Source organism: Coptis chinensis, chromosome 9 (genome assembly GCF_015680905.1).
Source record: "Coptis chinensis isolate HL-2020 chromosome 9, ASM1568090v1, whole genome shotgun sequence".
Lineage (NCBI taxonomy): Eukaryota > Viridiplantae > Streptophyta > Magnoliopsida > Ranunculales > Ranunculaceae > Coptis > Coptis chinensis.
In genome coordinates, this window is record NC_141464.1 from 13,305,148 (window position 1) to 13,316,979 (window position 11,832).

Consider the following 11,832-nt stretch of genomic DNA (forward strand, 5'->3'; position numbering starts at 1 on the left):
CCATAAACAGTTTTAAATATGCCGATAATTAAAAACCAATAAAAATTTCAGTTAAACAAATGTCCTCTTCATTACAAAAATTTACAACTAAGATTAGGTTACAAATCTCTTTTCAATAACTCCTTATTTAAAATTACAAATGAAAGTACAAATACATTGTCTAGACTGAAAATCTATATCACCTTAAGGGAAAACAAAATACATCCTGAAATGCAATGCTAACGCAAACCACACGCAGTAGCCAACCTTCTTCAACACTAAACTTCTCAAAACTTATCAACTTTGTTCATTGAATGAACACACCCGATAAGCAAACATGCAAATCGGGTCAGCATTATAAAAATGCTGGTGTGAGTAGCTCTAAAAACAATATATACTTATACAAATATATACATAATCCATACGGCAGTTAGTTCCTCCACCGAGGCGCCTTAACTTTCAACGACTAATACAACATTCTTAAGTACAATAATCTAGGCAGGTAGTTCTTCCACTGAGACGCCTTAACTTCCCACTAACCACACAACAAACTATACACATCATAAATAAGGCATGTAGTTCCTCCATCGAGGCGCCTTAGGTTCGAACTAAACCAATAACCAACCAATCTTATTACCATAATTATATTATTTCAGGCTTTCTTTGAGTGTCCCTAAAATCACGTCGTATCTATGTCTTACCTAGTTTCCCTACTACCAATGTCGCTACCCAACGCCAAACATGTACATCCACATGCCTCCCCTTACATAATGAACCACTCCGTGCGTAACCACCCGAAATGGATGCCGCGACACCGTAAATCCTCACACGGAAGCAATTATGTAAGTAATGTCACTATTCGCATAAAATATTATGCATCATCGTTCTATTTTGCGAACGGAATAATCAAGCCACTATTCGGCTCGCCCGGAGAGGGCCATTCAAATTTTATGAAACGCCGAAGGGCCAATCACATTACTTACGCCGAAGGCCATTCAGATTAACCGAACGCCCGGAAGGTCCCTCAAGGCCATTCAGATTAACCGCCCGGAAGGGCCAATCACATGATTTGTGGTAGCTAGGTTCTAGGATTTTCGTTACGTAATTTATTCAAGTGTCATACATTAATGACTCATAATAAATCCACTATATCACGTCGCGGCGTGTCAATTGCCTTATTGCACTAAGCCACAATATATAGAAATATCTCAATATATCTCATAACCATTTTCATACTTTCACGTGCCAATATATATTGCACTACACCACCACACCCCCGGCAAATATTCACCAATACTATGCTACCTCATAGTAGCATCTCACATATATAATAATGGAGTGTTTATACATTTATTTCTCCCAAACATATTGCATTATATATATATCCCAACATATTATATAATGTCACAATATCAACGTCAAATCTTAATTAGATAATGACCAACCAAGTTATATAATATCGACAATATTTTATTACTATATTTGTCCATACAAATCAAATAGGTGAAAAACTGGAAAAGTCAACATTTCATAGTCAACGGTCAAAGGTCAAAGTCAACATGTCATGGTCAAAGTCAAAGTCAACCGTCAATGGTCAAAGGTCAACATGTCCTGGTCAAAGTCAAACTATCCTGGTCAAAGTCAACATGACATGGTCAAAGTCAAACTGTCGTTTTCGTGTTCGACAAGTCCAGGGTCATAGCCATGGTTCATGGCTAAGGTCAATGGTGCATGGCTCATGGGCTCATGACTAAGGTAATGGTTCAGACCCAACTGGCCAAGCCCAAACCTTAGAACCCGGAAGTCTAAACATTTAAAGACCCAAACAGATCTATTTTAAGTCCAATGGACTGGTCCCAAGCAATATTAGATACGGGCCCAAAAACAGTTAAGTGGTTCGGTCCAAAAATAAAAGAAAACCGGCCCACAATTACAAAAATTAGAACTGGCCCATAACAAGTTATCAACTAATAGGAAAAGGGCCCAAACAAAAAAATAGAAATGAACTAGCCCAATACTTTTAGAACATAATCGGACCAACCCTCTAAAATAGAATCCGCCCAACCAATTAAACTAGCTAAGCCCAAGGCCCAAATCCAACCGAAATCTACTTCATCATCTTCACACCACCAACACCACCAAAATCCGCCACCACTCCTCCACACACCACCCATTTTAACTAGGCGGTTTTACTCCCCGCAAAAACCCCTACCTCTTTAACAAACACACATTCCTCAAATCCTTAATCCGACATCACCAAACTAGATCTTGAACCAACTTTCCATCACATTAAAGCTTGTTCCAAGCTCAAATCGACAACCCCTACCATCCCCACTACCACCAAACATCATCCCATCAACCCACCATACAAAAACACAGTTCAAACACAACCAAATAAACCCAAATTTCAAAACCTTCAGTAGCCCAGTAATGGCAGTAACGCCATTAACGATGGCTCAAGCTTTCTCCAAGCTTCACTGCCCTCACTCGACATCCCCACACACACAACCCAACAAACCATTCAAGCTGACGAAATTAAAAACAAACAAAACGATTTCTGTGGCTGACGCCATTGTCGTCTGTCGAAGCTTCGACAGAGCTTCGAAAGCCCAATATCAACCAACGAATTTCAACCAAATCCACAGTTCAACTAAAAGTATTGACACCAATATCAATGTCGACAGTATAGACACAGTATCCCAGTTCGACAGTTTAATTACAAAAACAAAATTTAACAAAGTTAAATAATACAAAGACACGAAGTCCAATACAACAGGTTTTAACAATGCTACAGACGAGAGTAATGAATGCGAGAATTAGTGAAACCATAGGACAATAAAACGGTTTCAGATTCCGTGAAATAGCAAAAGAGCTACTCACTGTATGAATAAAATCCTACTTATTTCTCCGAAGTTCGAGCCGTCATCCCCACCCTCCGTAAATCCGGCTTTTCATCTCTGCCTCCATTTTTAATATTCTATTATTCTCTGAATCCTATTTTCCAGAACAATGTGTTTATATACTTGGGTCCGAAACCCAAGCCCAACACAGACTCGGGCCCAAAACCAGGCCCACGTATCCCGAATCCGATCCGACGAATTTTTAAAATAAATAATTTAATTAATTAATAAAAATAGAAAAATATGTATTTAAAAGTACGGGCGTTACATATAAACTCCACTCTTCTTTGCTTGATTCCAAAAAATCTTGCACCTTCAAAGGTTGATGAATTCAATCCCATTGCTTGCTGTAACACTATTTAAAAATGTGTGGCCAAGCTTCTAACAAGCAGGATGAAAGAATATATGCCACTCTTAATCTCTTCGGCTCAGTCTGCCTTTGTACCAGGCAGGAACATCCAAGATAATATTATACTTGCGCATGAGCTTATAGAAGGTTACACCAGGAAATATGGCACCAGGAATTGTGCAATCAAGATAGACATAAAGAAGGCTTTTGATTCAGTCAATTGGGAAGCTATGGGTATGATTTTGTAGAGATTTGGGTTTCCTCCTCTCTTTATAGAATGGCTATCGATGTGCTTCACCACCCCTTCTTATTCCATTAACATCAATGGAACATCTGAAGGATTCTTTGAAGGTGAACAAGAACAAGGACTTCGGCAGGGCGACCCAATTTCACCGTATCTATTTGTCCTGGTGATGGAGGTGCTCTCTGGCCTTCTAAATCAAGCTCTCTATGTTGGACACATTCATCCTCATTCTAAATGCTGGAGGCTGAGTATCTGTCACTTATTTTTTGCGGACGATGCTATTTTTTTTTGCAAAGGAGATATGGCTTCTATTCTTGCAATAAAGGAAATTCTTCTACAGTTTTCGCTCTTCACAGGTTTGAATATCAACTCAGAAAAATCATCTCTGTTGGTTGTATGTCTCATGAAGCAGGATTGGACTTGGCTAATGCTTTGGGTATACCCCTTATATCTCCGCCTCTTATATATCTTGGACTACCTCTTACTTCTTCAAGGCTAGGTATATGAGATTGTCTACCTTTGGTAGAGAGATTGACTTCACGTATCTCTAATTGGAAGAAGATATCCTTGTCAAGGGCCGGTAGACTTGAACTTATCCAGTCAGTTCTCTCATCCTTTCAAGTCTACTAGTCAAAAACCTTTGTTTTACCAAAGAAAGTTTTGGACAATGTATCTAAGATTTGCAACCGTTTTTTATGGTCTGGTCCCAATATGACAAGGAAGATGCATCATGCCAGCCAAGAAATATTGAGGTATGCTAAGGAGCAAGGTGGACTGGGTATGATAGATGCCAGAACTTGGAACAAGGTGGCTTACTGCGGCCTAATTTTCAGATTAGCTGAGAAGGATGGATCACTGTGGTCAAACTGGACATGGAGCCAACAGATAAAGCAATCCTACTTTTGGACTATGAAAACACCGGCAAGCTGCTCTTGGGTATGGAGGGGGATACTGAAGCATCGGAACATTCCTCAGAAATATGTCCGATATGTTATAGCAAACGGGACTAACACCCTCTTCTGGCATGACCCATGGTGCTCAAGTCAACCGCTTTGGGAATCAACAGTTGAGAGAAATTCATTTGCGCTACCAAAGGATGCAAAGGTGAGTGATATTTTGAATCAAGGTAACTAGTCCTCTCTGGTGACATCTATCTCAGACAGTTCCTTGAAAAATCTCATCTTAGGTACGGAAGTGAATTGTTATCTAGACAAAGATGAGGTTATTTGGTCACCGAGTAGCTCGGGAGAATTCTCAGTAAAATCAGCGTATGCAGTTCTGCGAAAAGAGAGACCAAAGGCAAAATGGTACAGAGTGGTCTGGGGAAAGCTCTCTATCCCAAAATTCTCATTTACATTGTGGCAATTGCTCTCAAATTGTCTTCCCACTCAAGATCGCTTGATACAGAAGAAGACCTTGCAATTCTCTAAATGCAGTCTTTACGGTATATCTTCGGAGCACTCAAAGCATTTATTCTTCAACTGTCACTACTCTAAACAGGTCTGGGCCTCTGTGAAAAACAATCTTGGACTAGGGGAGCTTGTCAAAGACTCATCTTCTAAATGGTATAGTATTTTCAGGTTATGTCGGCAAAACACCACCTGTGTCGATATCTTTAAAGCTTTTGTTAGAGCCATTGTCCACGAACTCTGGTGCGAAAGGAAAAGACGGAAGAAGAAGAACATCTTGTTGACGACCCAACAGCTAACCTAAAGGATTATGGCCACAATGAAGCTGTACATTCAGAAAAATTTGTCAGAGGTCAAACACTCATACTCTCTTCGAGCTCTTGCTGATAGGTTGGGACTGCAAATGAACTTCAAGCCTTAGGAAGTTCTTTGGTGTAGGTGAAGTCAGCGGAACAGGGAGCTTACATGCTCAATACTGATGGTTCGGTCCAGGAAAATGTAAGTGGGTATGGAGGGACTATACGAGATGGCTTGGGGAATGTTGTTCGCGCTTATGCAGGGTGCTCGTCAAGGAACTCAGTCATACATCAGGAAATTCAAGCCATTGCAGTTAGGCTTAAGCAGGCCCAAGAGATGGGTATAGAATATCTGGAAGTCAATTCGGACTCTCTGGGAGCCATAAACATTTTGAAAGGGAGTGAGCGCTACCCATGGCATTGTTCTAATATGGCTGCCTGTATTAGAAGTATTACTCGCACATTTGTTAAATGCTATTTTAGTCATATCTTTCGAGAAGGAAATCGGGCAGCCGACTACCTTTCAAAAATGTATAGATCGCCAAAAGAAGGTGTTGTTTTATTTTCACTTCCTCTAGATGAAAAGTTACACCATATCATAGAGGAAGATAGAATAGGCACTATGTATCCCCGTTTTTCTTCTAATACAGGTTGAGGTTAGCCATAACCTCTAGATTATTTTTTTTTTTTTAAAAAGTAGAAGGTCTACAAATTTCTAGTTAATAAAACCTTTAAACTTAGATTTGAACATGACAATAACAGCTAAACTATCAATAACCAACCATTCTGAAATTCTCAACAGATATGCGTCCATCTCTATTTGGTTCTAAGAGAACTAAGCCCTGAGGTAGACAAGTTCATCCTCTGTTAGACTGCAAGTAGAGAACATCAAGGTCTGAGACTGAAGCACTATAAAAATAAAAAAGGATCCCCTCCCCCTCCACACACATTAACAAATAAACAAATAAATCCTTTGCTAGTAATATGCATATAAGCAAATATAATATATATATATATATATATATATATATATATATATATATATATATATATATATATATATATATATATATATATATCTTCCTGATTGAAAAAGGAAAGCTCTGACTTGTTTGAAGTATGCATCCCATCTAAAAAGTTAAATATGAAACTTAAATGTCATTTAACAAATAATTGCTCTCCAAAGCTACAAACCTACAATCCATTATTTTTCTATGAGTGGAATGCACAAAAAAATAACCTAACTAATAGCAAGATTGAACCTCAAAGCAATTGGGCATGATCAGTATATAGAGAACAGTATATAGAGAACAATATATAGAGAAATGGCCAATTATAGGCATTTCTTCCAACACACATATAAAAAATACAACCAAGTGATTTAGAAAAAAATGACCCTTACATAGAATATTGGATGGCTTCATAGGCAGCAGAGGGAGGAAGGAAGTCATTCACTAAAACATCCTTGTTTTCATTTTCCTTGTCTGAGTATTAATTGTTAAATAAAACAAAATGCATGTCAACCTTTTAGGTTAGAAATTCGGGACAATATGATATGCCCAAAAGAAAACTTAAAAAAGATATAGGTGCAAATGGTGCACAAAAAGGATACAACCTTCAAAGAAGCGTGTAATCTCAGCCAATTGATGAGGTAGGAGCTCCTTGATATCATTGTAGTGCCCATATTCAGGATCATTAGTACAAACAACAATGATTTTATCGTCTTTCTCTCCCTGCATTCATTGACATTAGATTCCCTAAGGTCTTTTTTCAAAGCCCATATAACTCTTCTATGGAGGAATTATATACCAGATCAATCATAGGCATAAGACATATGCCTTTAACACGAAGAAAGCTTCATGGAAAATGATAAGGACTTAAGGCACCAAGAAAAAAATGAAGTTTATCCAACTAATTAATATTTCCCACACATTGCAATATATTGGAAAAGCAATACATTAAATATAAATTCCACTTACAAGTATGTGAGACGCTACATCTATTCAAGGTTGCATATAAGTGATATGGTAATTAAGATATTGAGATAAAAAAAGAACAAGGCCTACATGAGGAGTAAGACATCCATGGGGTCATTATCCTCACAAAGAGTACGTGGGATGAAGCCATAGTTGTGAGGGTACACAACAGAGGAATACAGTATTCGATCAACCTGCTTAAATGAATATAAAATATCAACCGTTGTGATACAACAAGAAGTTAACCACTAATACACTTCACAATTACCTTAATCATTCCAATTTTTTTGTCCAGTTCATATTTCAAGGTCCATGACTGCAGCAAATTAGAAAATGATACAAGTGGAAGAATGTAAACATCAAGTCAAGTTTTATCTTTCATCATTTCTAGTCACAAGCAATGAGGACATATATCCACAACCTTTGTTAAGATGCTACTAATACAATAAATTAGAGGCAGGCATGATTCCAGTTTAGAACTAAACAACTTATGCATTATCAAGATGCAAACAAAACAGCTCACGGATTACCAAATCTAATATAACAACAATGTATACAATTACTCGATAAATAAGTTAAGATCTGACTAAAATTTAAGTTAGTGGGCCAAGGCAAATGCAGCAAATAGGAATATAATTGGAGCATTTTGTTTTTAAATACAACCACCAATGGGCCACTAAAATTAGGCTTGGTGCCTCTTATGATAGGGGCATTAGAAGTGGAGCAATATTAAACACAACACGCAGAAATGGCAGATCTTCCGGCAAGTAAAATGAAGCTGGAGGCTGGTGGTACTGCTGGAAGGATCCACTTGTGTCATTAGAACTATAAAACATCAAAACACCCTCAGAAACCATGCAGTTTCTTATTAACTCTAGGTCTGATTTAAAAAAGTGTTAGTGTCTCTTGTCTTGTCCATCTACATTCCCTCCACATTCAAATACTAGTATACACCTTCCATCTCCAATACACATATTGAAGCTACATCAAGAAATAAGTCCAACACCATGTTTTTTGTCAACCCATAACCAACATACTAATTATATATTTAACCAAACAACCAAAAAGGTTACATCTTTGCCCCTTAACAACATACTTCCAATGAAAATTCTTCATAAGCAAATTTTATCAACTTATTAAACAATGAAGGAACTCTATCCACACCCAATTTATACTAGCAAAACAATTGAATAAATTCTTCACCTAAATCATCATAAAATCTATTGAATTAACCAATCCATGAAAAATATAATGGCTACAAACAAAATCAAAATTAAAACAAAGCATACCCACTTTATACTTTATGATTGGAAGCAATATTTCACACCTTCAAGCATCAATTCAGGATATATTAGTGGAGGTGGGGATGAGCATTCAAGAACAGGTTGTTAAATAAAGTAACAACCTTTTAAAAATTAAAAGCCTAGCTAGTTAAAAATCAAACTTTGAAAAATTGAAACCCTAGAACCCAATACAGTGTGTTACCTTGCCAAAAGAACAACAATCTTGAGTAGATCGAGCAACTGTTGTGATAAATTAAGTACCAAACAACTTCTCAAAACACCTTAAAAAATCAAAACAAATATCAAACATTGTTATGAAAGGCGGAGGAAGGAAGGAAAAATGGGAGGATGAACAAAATAGAAGAAGATAAGTAGATGACAACTTACCCCAATTGGCAGCATCAACAACAATTTAAGTTTTTTTTTCTATTCCCTTGCGTTTGTGTTTTTTTTTTTCTTCATTTTGTTAATGGTTTGTGTGGTTGTGTGAGATGAGCGTGATAGTGAATACAAGAAATTGGGCTAGAGAGTCCCATTTAAAAAAAAAAACAACTCAAAAGCCCTATCCATAATTTTTTTGGGTTTTAATACCCCTCCATTGTTTTTATCAGCCGTAAGTGTTTTTTTATAGAAAATCTTTAGAATCTAAGCTTTTGACTCGAGACCAGGTGCCACCTGTTATTTTTAATATAAATTATTCTCTTTTTCACCCTTCCAAGATAACTACTTGTTGATAAGATAACTACCATAATAAAATTGGATAAGATAACTACTTTTAGATAAGATAACTACTAGAACAAAAAGAGTAGATTTTGGGTTTGAATAAAATTTAGCAAAAAGTACCGTGTATTGCTCCAAAAGTTAAATTTGACACTACCTGTTTTCATCCGAATATGGACGTTATAAACTTATACATTTTAAAATGCAGATGCACCATGTTATAAACTTATATATTTTAAAATGCAGATGCACCACGTTATAAACTTATATATTTTAAAATGCAGATGCACCATGTTATAAACTTATACATTTTAAAATGCATACACACCACGATTTTTAAAAAATGCGCATACAAAATGCATTTGATTATTTATTTTTTGGGTTTGATTAACTACTATTAAATGAAACGGGTTGGTTTAGGGTTTAATGTTTATAAATTTAGGATATAGGGATTAGGGTTTAGTGTCTTAAGGTTTAGGCTTTAGGCTTAGGGTCTAGTTTATAGGGGTTAGGGTTTAGTGTCTTAAGGTTTAGGGTTTAGGCTTAGGGTCTAGTTTATAATGATTTTGGGTTTAGTGTCTAGTGGTTTGGAGTTTAGACTTAACGACTAGTGTCAAATGCCTCCACAAAATATTGGAGGCATAATATTTTTAGTTTTTTCATTACCGAAAAGCTAGTGTGCGCAGGGTGTACTCAGCGTATAGCATCTGGGCCACTCATATAGGCACAAGATCTTGGTGTATTTCAAAGAAAGAAGTATTGTCCAAGGGCTCTCATTCCTGCGCACTCATACACTTTGATGCACCCTAGATGTCCTCTTTTCATTATATCCATTTTTAAATGTGAAGGCAGGTAGTTATAAGTGAATTTTTTGTGTGAAATTCAATTTTTTGTTTTGTATCCCACTATGTTACTGGGTAGATAGTCGGTTATGTTTGTTTCCAAGTGAGGATATTTTCGTCTATTCCTGGTAAAGTTGGATAACAGGTGGTTAGTTCTATATTCTAGTCAAATTGGGGTATTAAATGCTAAACAAATTTAAGAGGAGTCGTAGGACTACTAAATATTTATAACTAACTCCTCGAGACTAATTTTCTGATAGTGAATATACCTCTTCTGATTTTGAAAGTGTTTTAATTTTTCACATTTCATTTTACATTTGGTTATGTTTCACGAACCGTCACTTAATATCTATATAATTGTGAAAAAGAAATTCTACTATTACACAGAAATTAGGTGACGGTTACAATAATTCCTAATGGAAAACAAGTGTTAAAAATTTCCTAACGGTTGAATAAGTGTTACTAATGAAAATTCTTAAATGTTGCAAAATCACTCAAATGGTGTAGTGGTTTTAATATTTTTTTTACTTTTTATGAATAAGGTTTAATATAAAAGAAAACAATAAAGCAATAAGGACGCAAATCACTCCATAGATAAACGCGACTCAAAAACAAGAAAACATGCAAGAGTGGAAAGCGTGAATTGCGTTAAACGTGGACTTAGGATTCGGTACTTACAGCCACACACTCTTAATCTAGCACTTACTAATATATATGGAAATGAAATGAAGTACACCAAACATCAAAGGTCAATCCTCATAGACAGGGTCCTGTAAAATGACATTCTCCACATCTGGGGACCTTAACTCGTGAAAATATTTTAAACGTTGGCCATTGACTTGAAAGGTATTGTTGTCCTTGAGATTTACCAAGGTGATTGCCCCGTGAGGGGTGACTTCAGTAACCAGAAAAGGACCAGACCAATGGGTTTTTAATTTCCTTAGGAAAATAATCAAATATGAGTTGTAAAGCAAAACCTTTTGACCAACTACAAACTATTTACGCAAAATCTATTTATCATGAACACGTTTCATATTAGCTTTATAATCCTTCGCGAGATTATAAGAATCGCTACGGATTTCTTCAAGCTCATTTAATTACAATTTACACTTGACACCCGCCTCATCAATATTGAAGTTTAGGCTTTTTATAGCCCACATAGCACAGTGCTCCAATTCAACGGGCAAGTGACAAGGTTATCCAAACACAAGTCTAAAGGGAGACATTCCAATAGGAGTTTTAAAAGTTGTCTGATACACCCATAAGGCATCTGTTAGACGCTTAGACCAATCTTTCCAATCAGGATTGACTGTCGTTTCTAATATTTTTTTAATTTTCCTATTAGAGAATTCTACTTGGCCACTAGTTTGCGGATGATAAGGAGTTGCCACCTTATGGGTAACTCCATATTTCTTAACTAAATAAGTAACAACTCTATTTCAAAAATGCATTCCGCCATCACTGATGATGGCTTTAGGGATGCCAAAACGAGATAAAATATATTCCTTAACAAAAAAACACAATTGTCGTATGGTCATTGCTACGACAAGCATGGCCTCTATCCATTTAGAAATATAGTCCACGTCAACAAGAATAAAACTAAACTGTGGGAAACAGGAAAATGACTCATGAAATCAATGCCCCATACATCAAACAATTTCACTACCATAATGGGATTTAAAGACATCATATTACGTTTAATGGTACGCCCAAGTTGTTAGTAACGAACACACGTCCTACAGTAAACTTGGGCATCTTTAAAAAGGGTAGGCCAATAAAAACCACATTAAAGAACTTTAGCTGCCATTTTCATACCACTAAAATGGCCACCACA

At 36.5% G+C, this 11,832-nt stretch overlaps 1 protein-coding gene across 4 annotated transcripts; it reads right to left on the reverse strand.

Moving 5' to 3' along the window:
- Positions 1–5,151: 5,151 nt before the first annotated feature.
- On the reverse strand, positions 5,152–9,024 carry LOC147474832 (soluble inorganic pyrophosphatase 4-like). Of its 4 annotated transcripts, none has more exons than XM_086582367.1 (6): positions 8,824–9,024; positions 8,639–8,717; positions 7,422–7,469; positions 6,793–6,910; positions 6,580–6,661; positions 5,152–6,049 (listed from the first exon to the last, which is right to left on the reverse strand). In XM_086582367.1, exons 3-6 carry the CDS (start codon positions 7,428–7,430, stop codon positions 6,013–6,015), a joined length of 246 nt encoding a protein of 81 aa, XP_086438493.1. In that variant the 5' UTR covers positions 7,431–7,469; positions 8,639–8,717; positions 8,824–9,024; the 3' UTR covers positions 5,152–6,012. The 4 variants fall into 4 exon arrangements, 2 of the variants coding, with proteins under 2 accessions (XP_086438493.1, XP_086438492.1); XM_086582366.1 differs by having other exon boundaries at positions 6,790–6,910; XR_015207599.1 differs by lacking the exon at positions 7,422–7,469 and having other exon boundaries at positions 6,580–6,910.
- Positions 9,025–11,832: the final 2,808 nt, after the last annotated feature.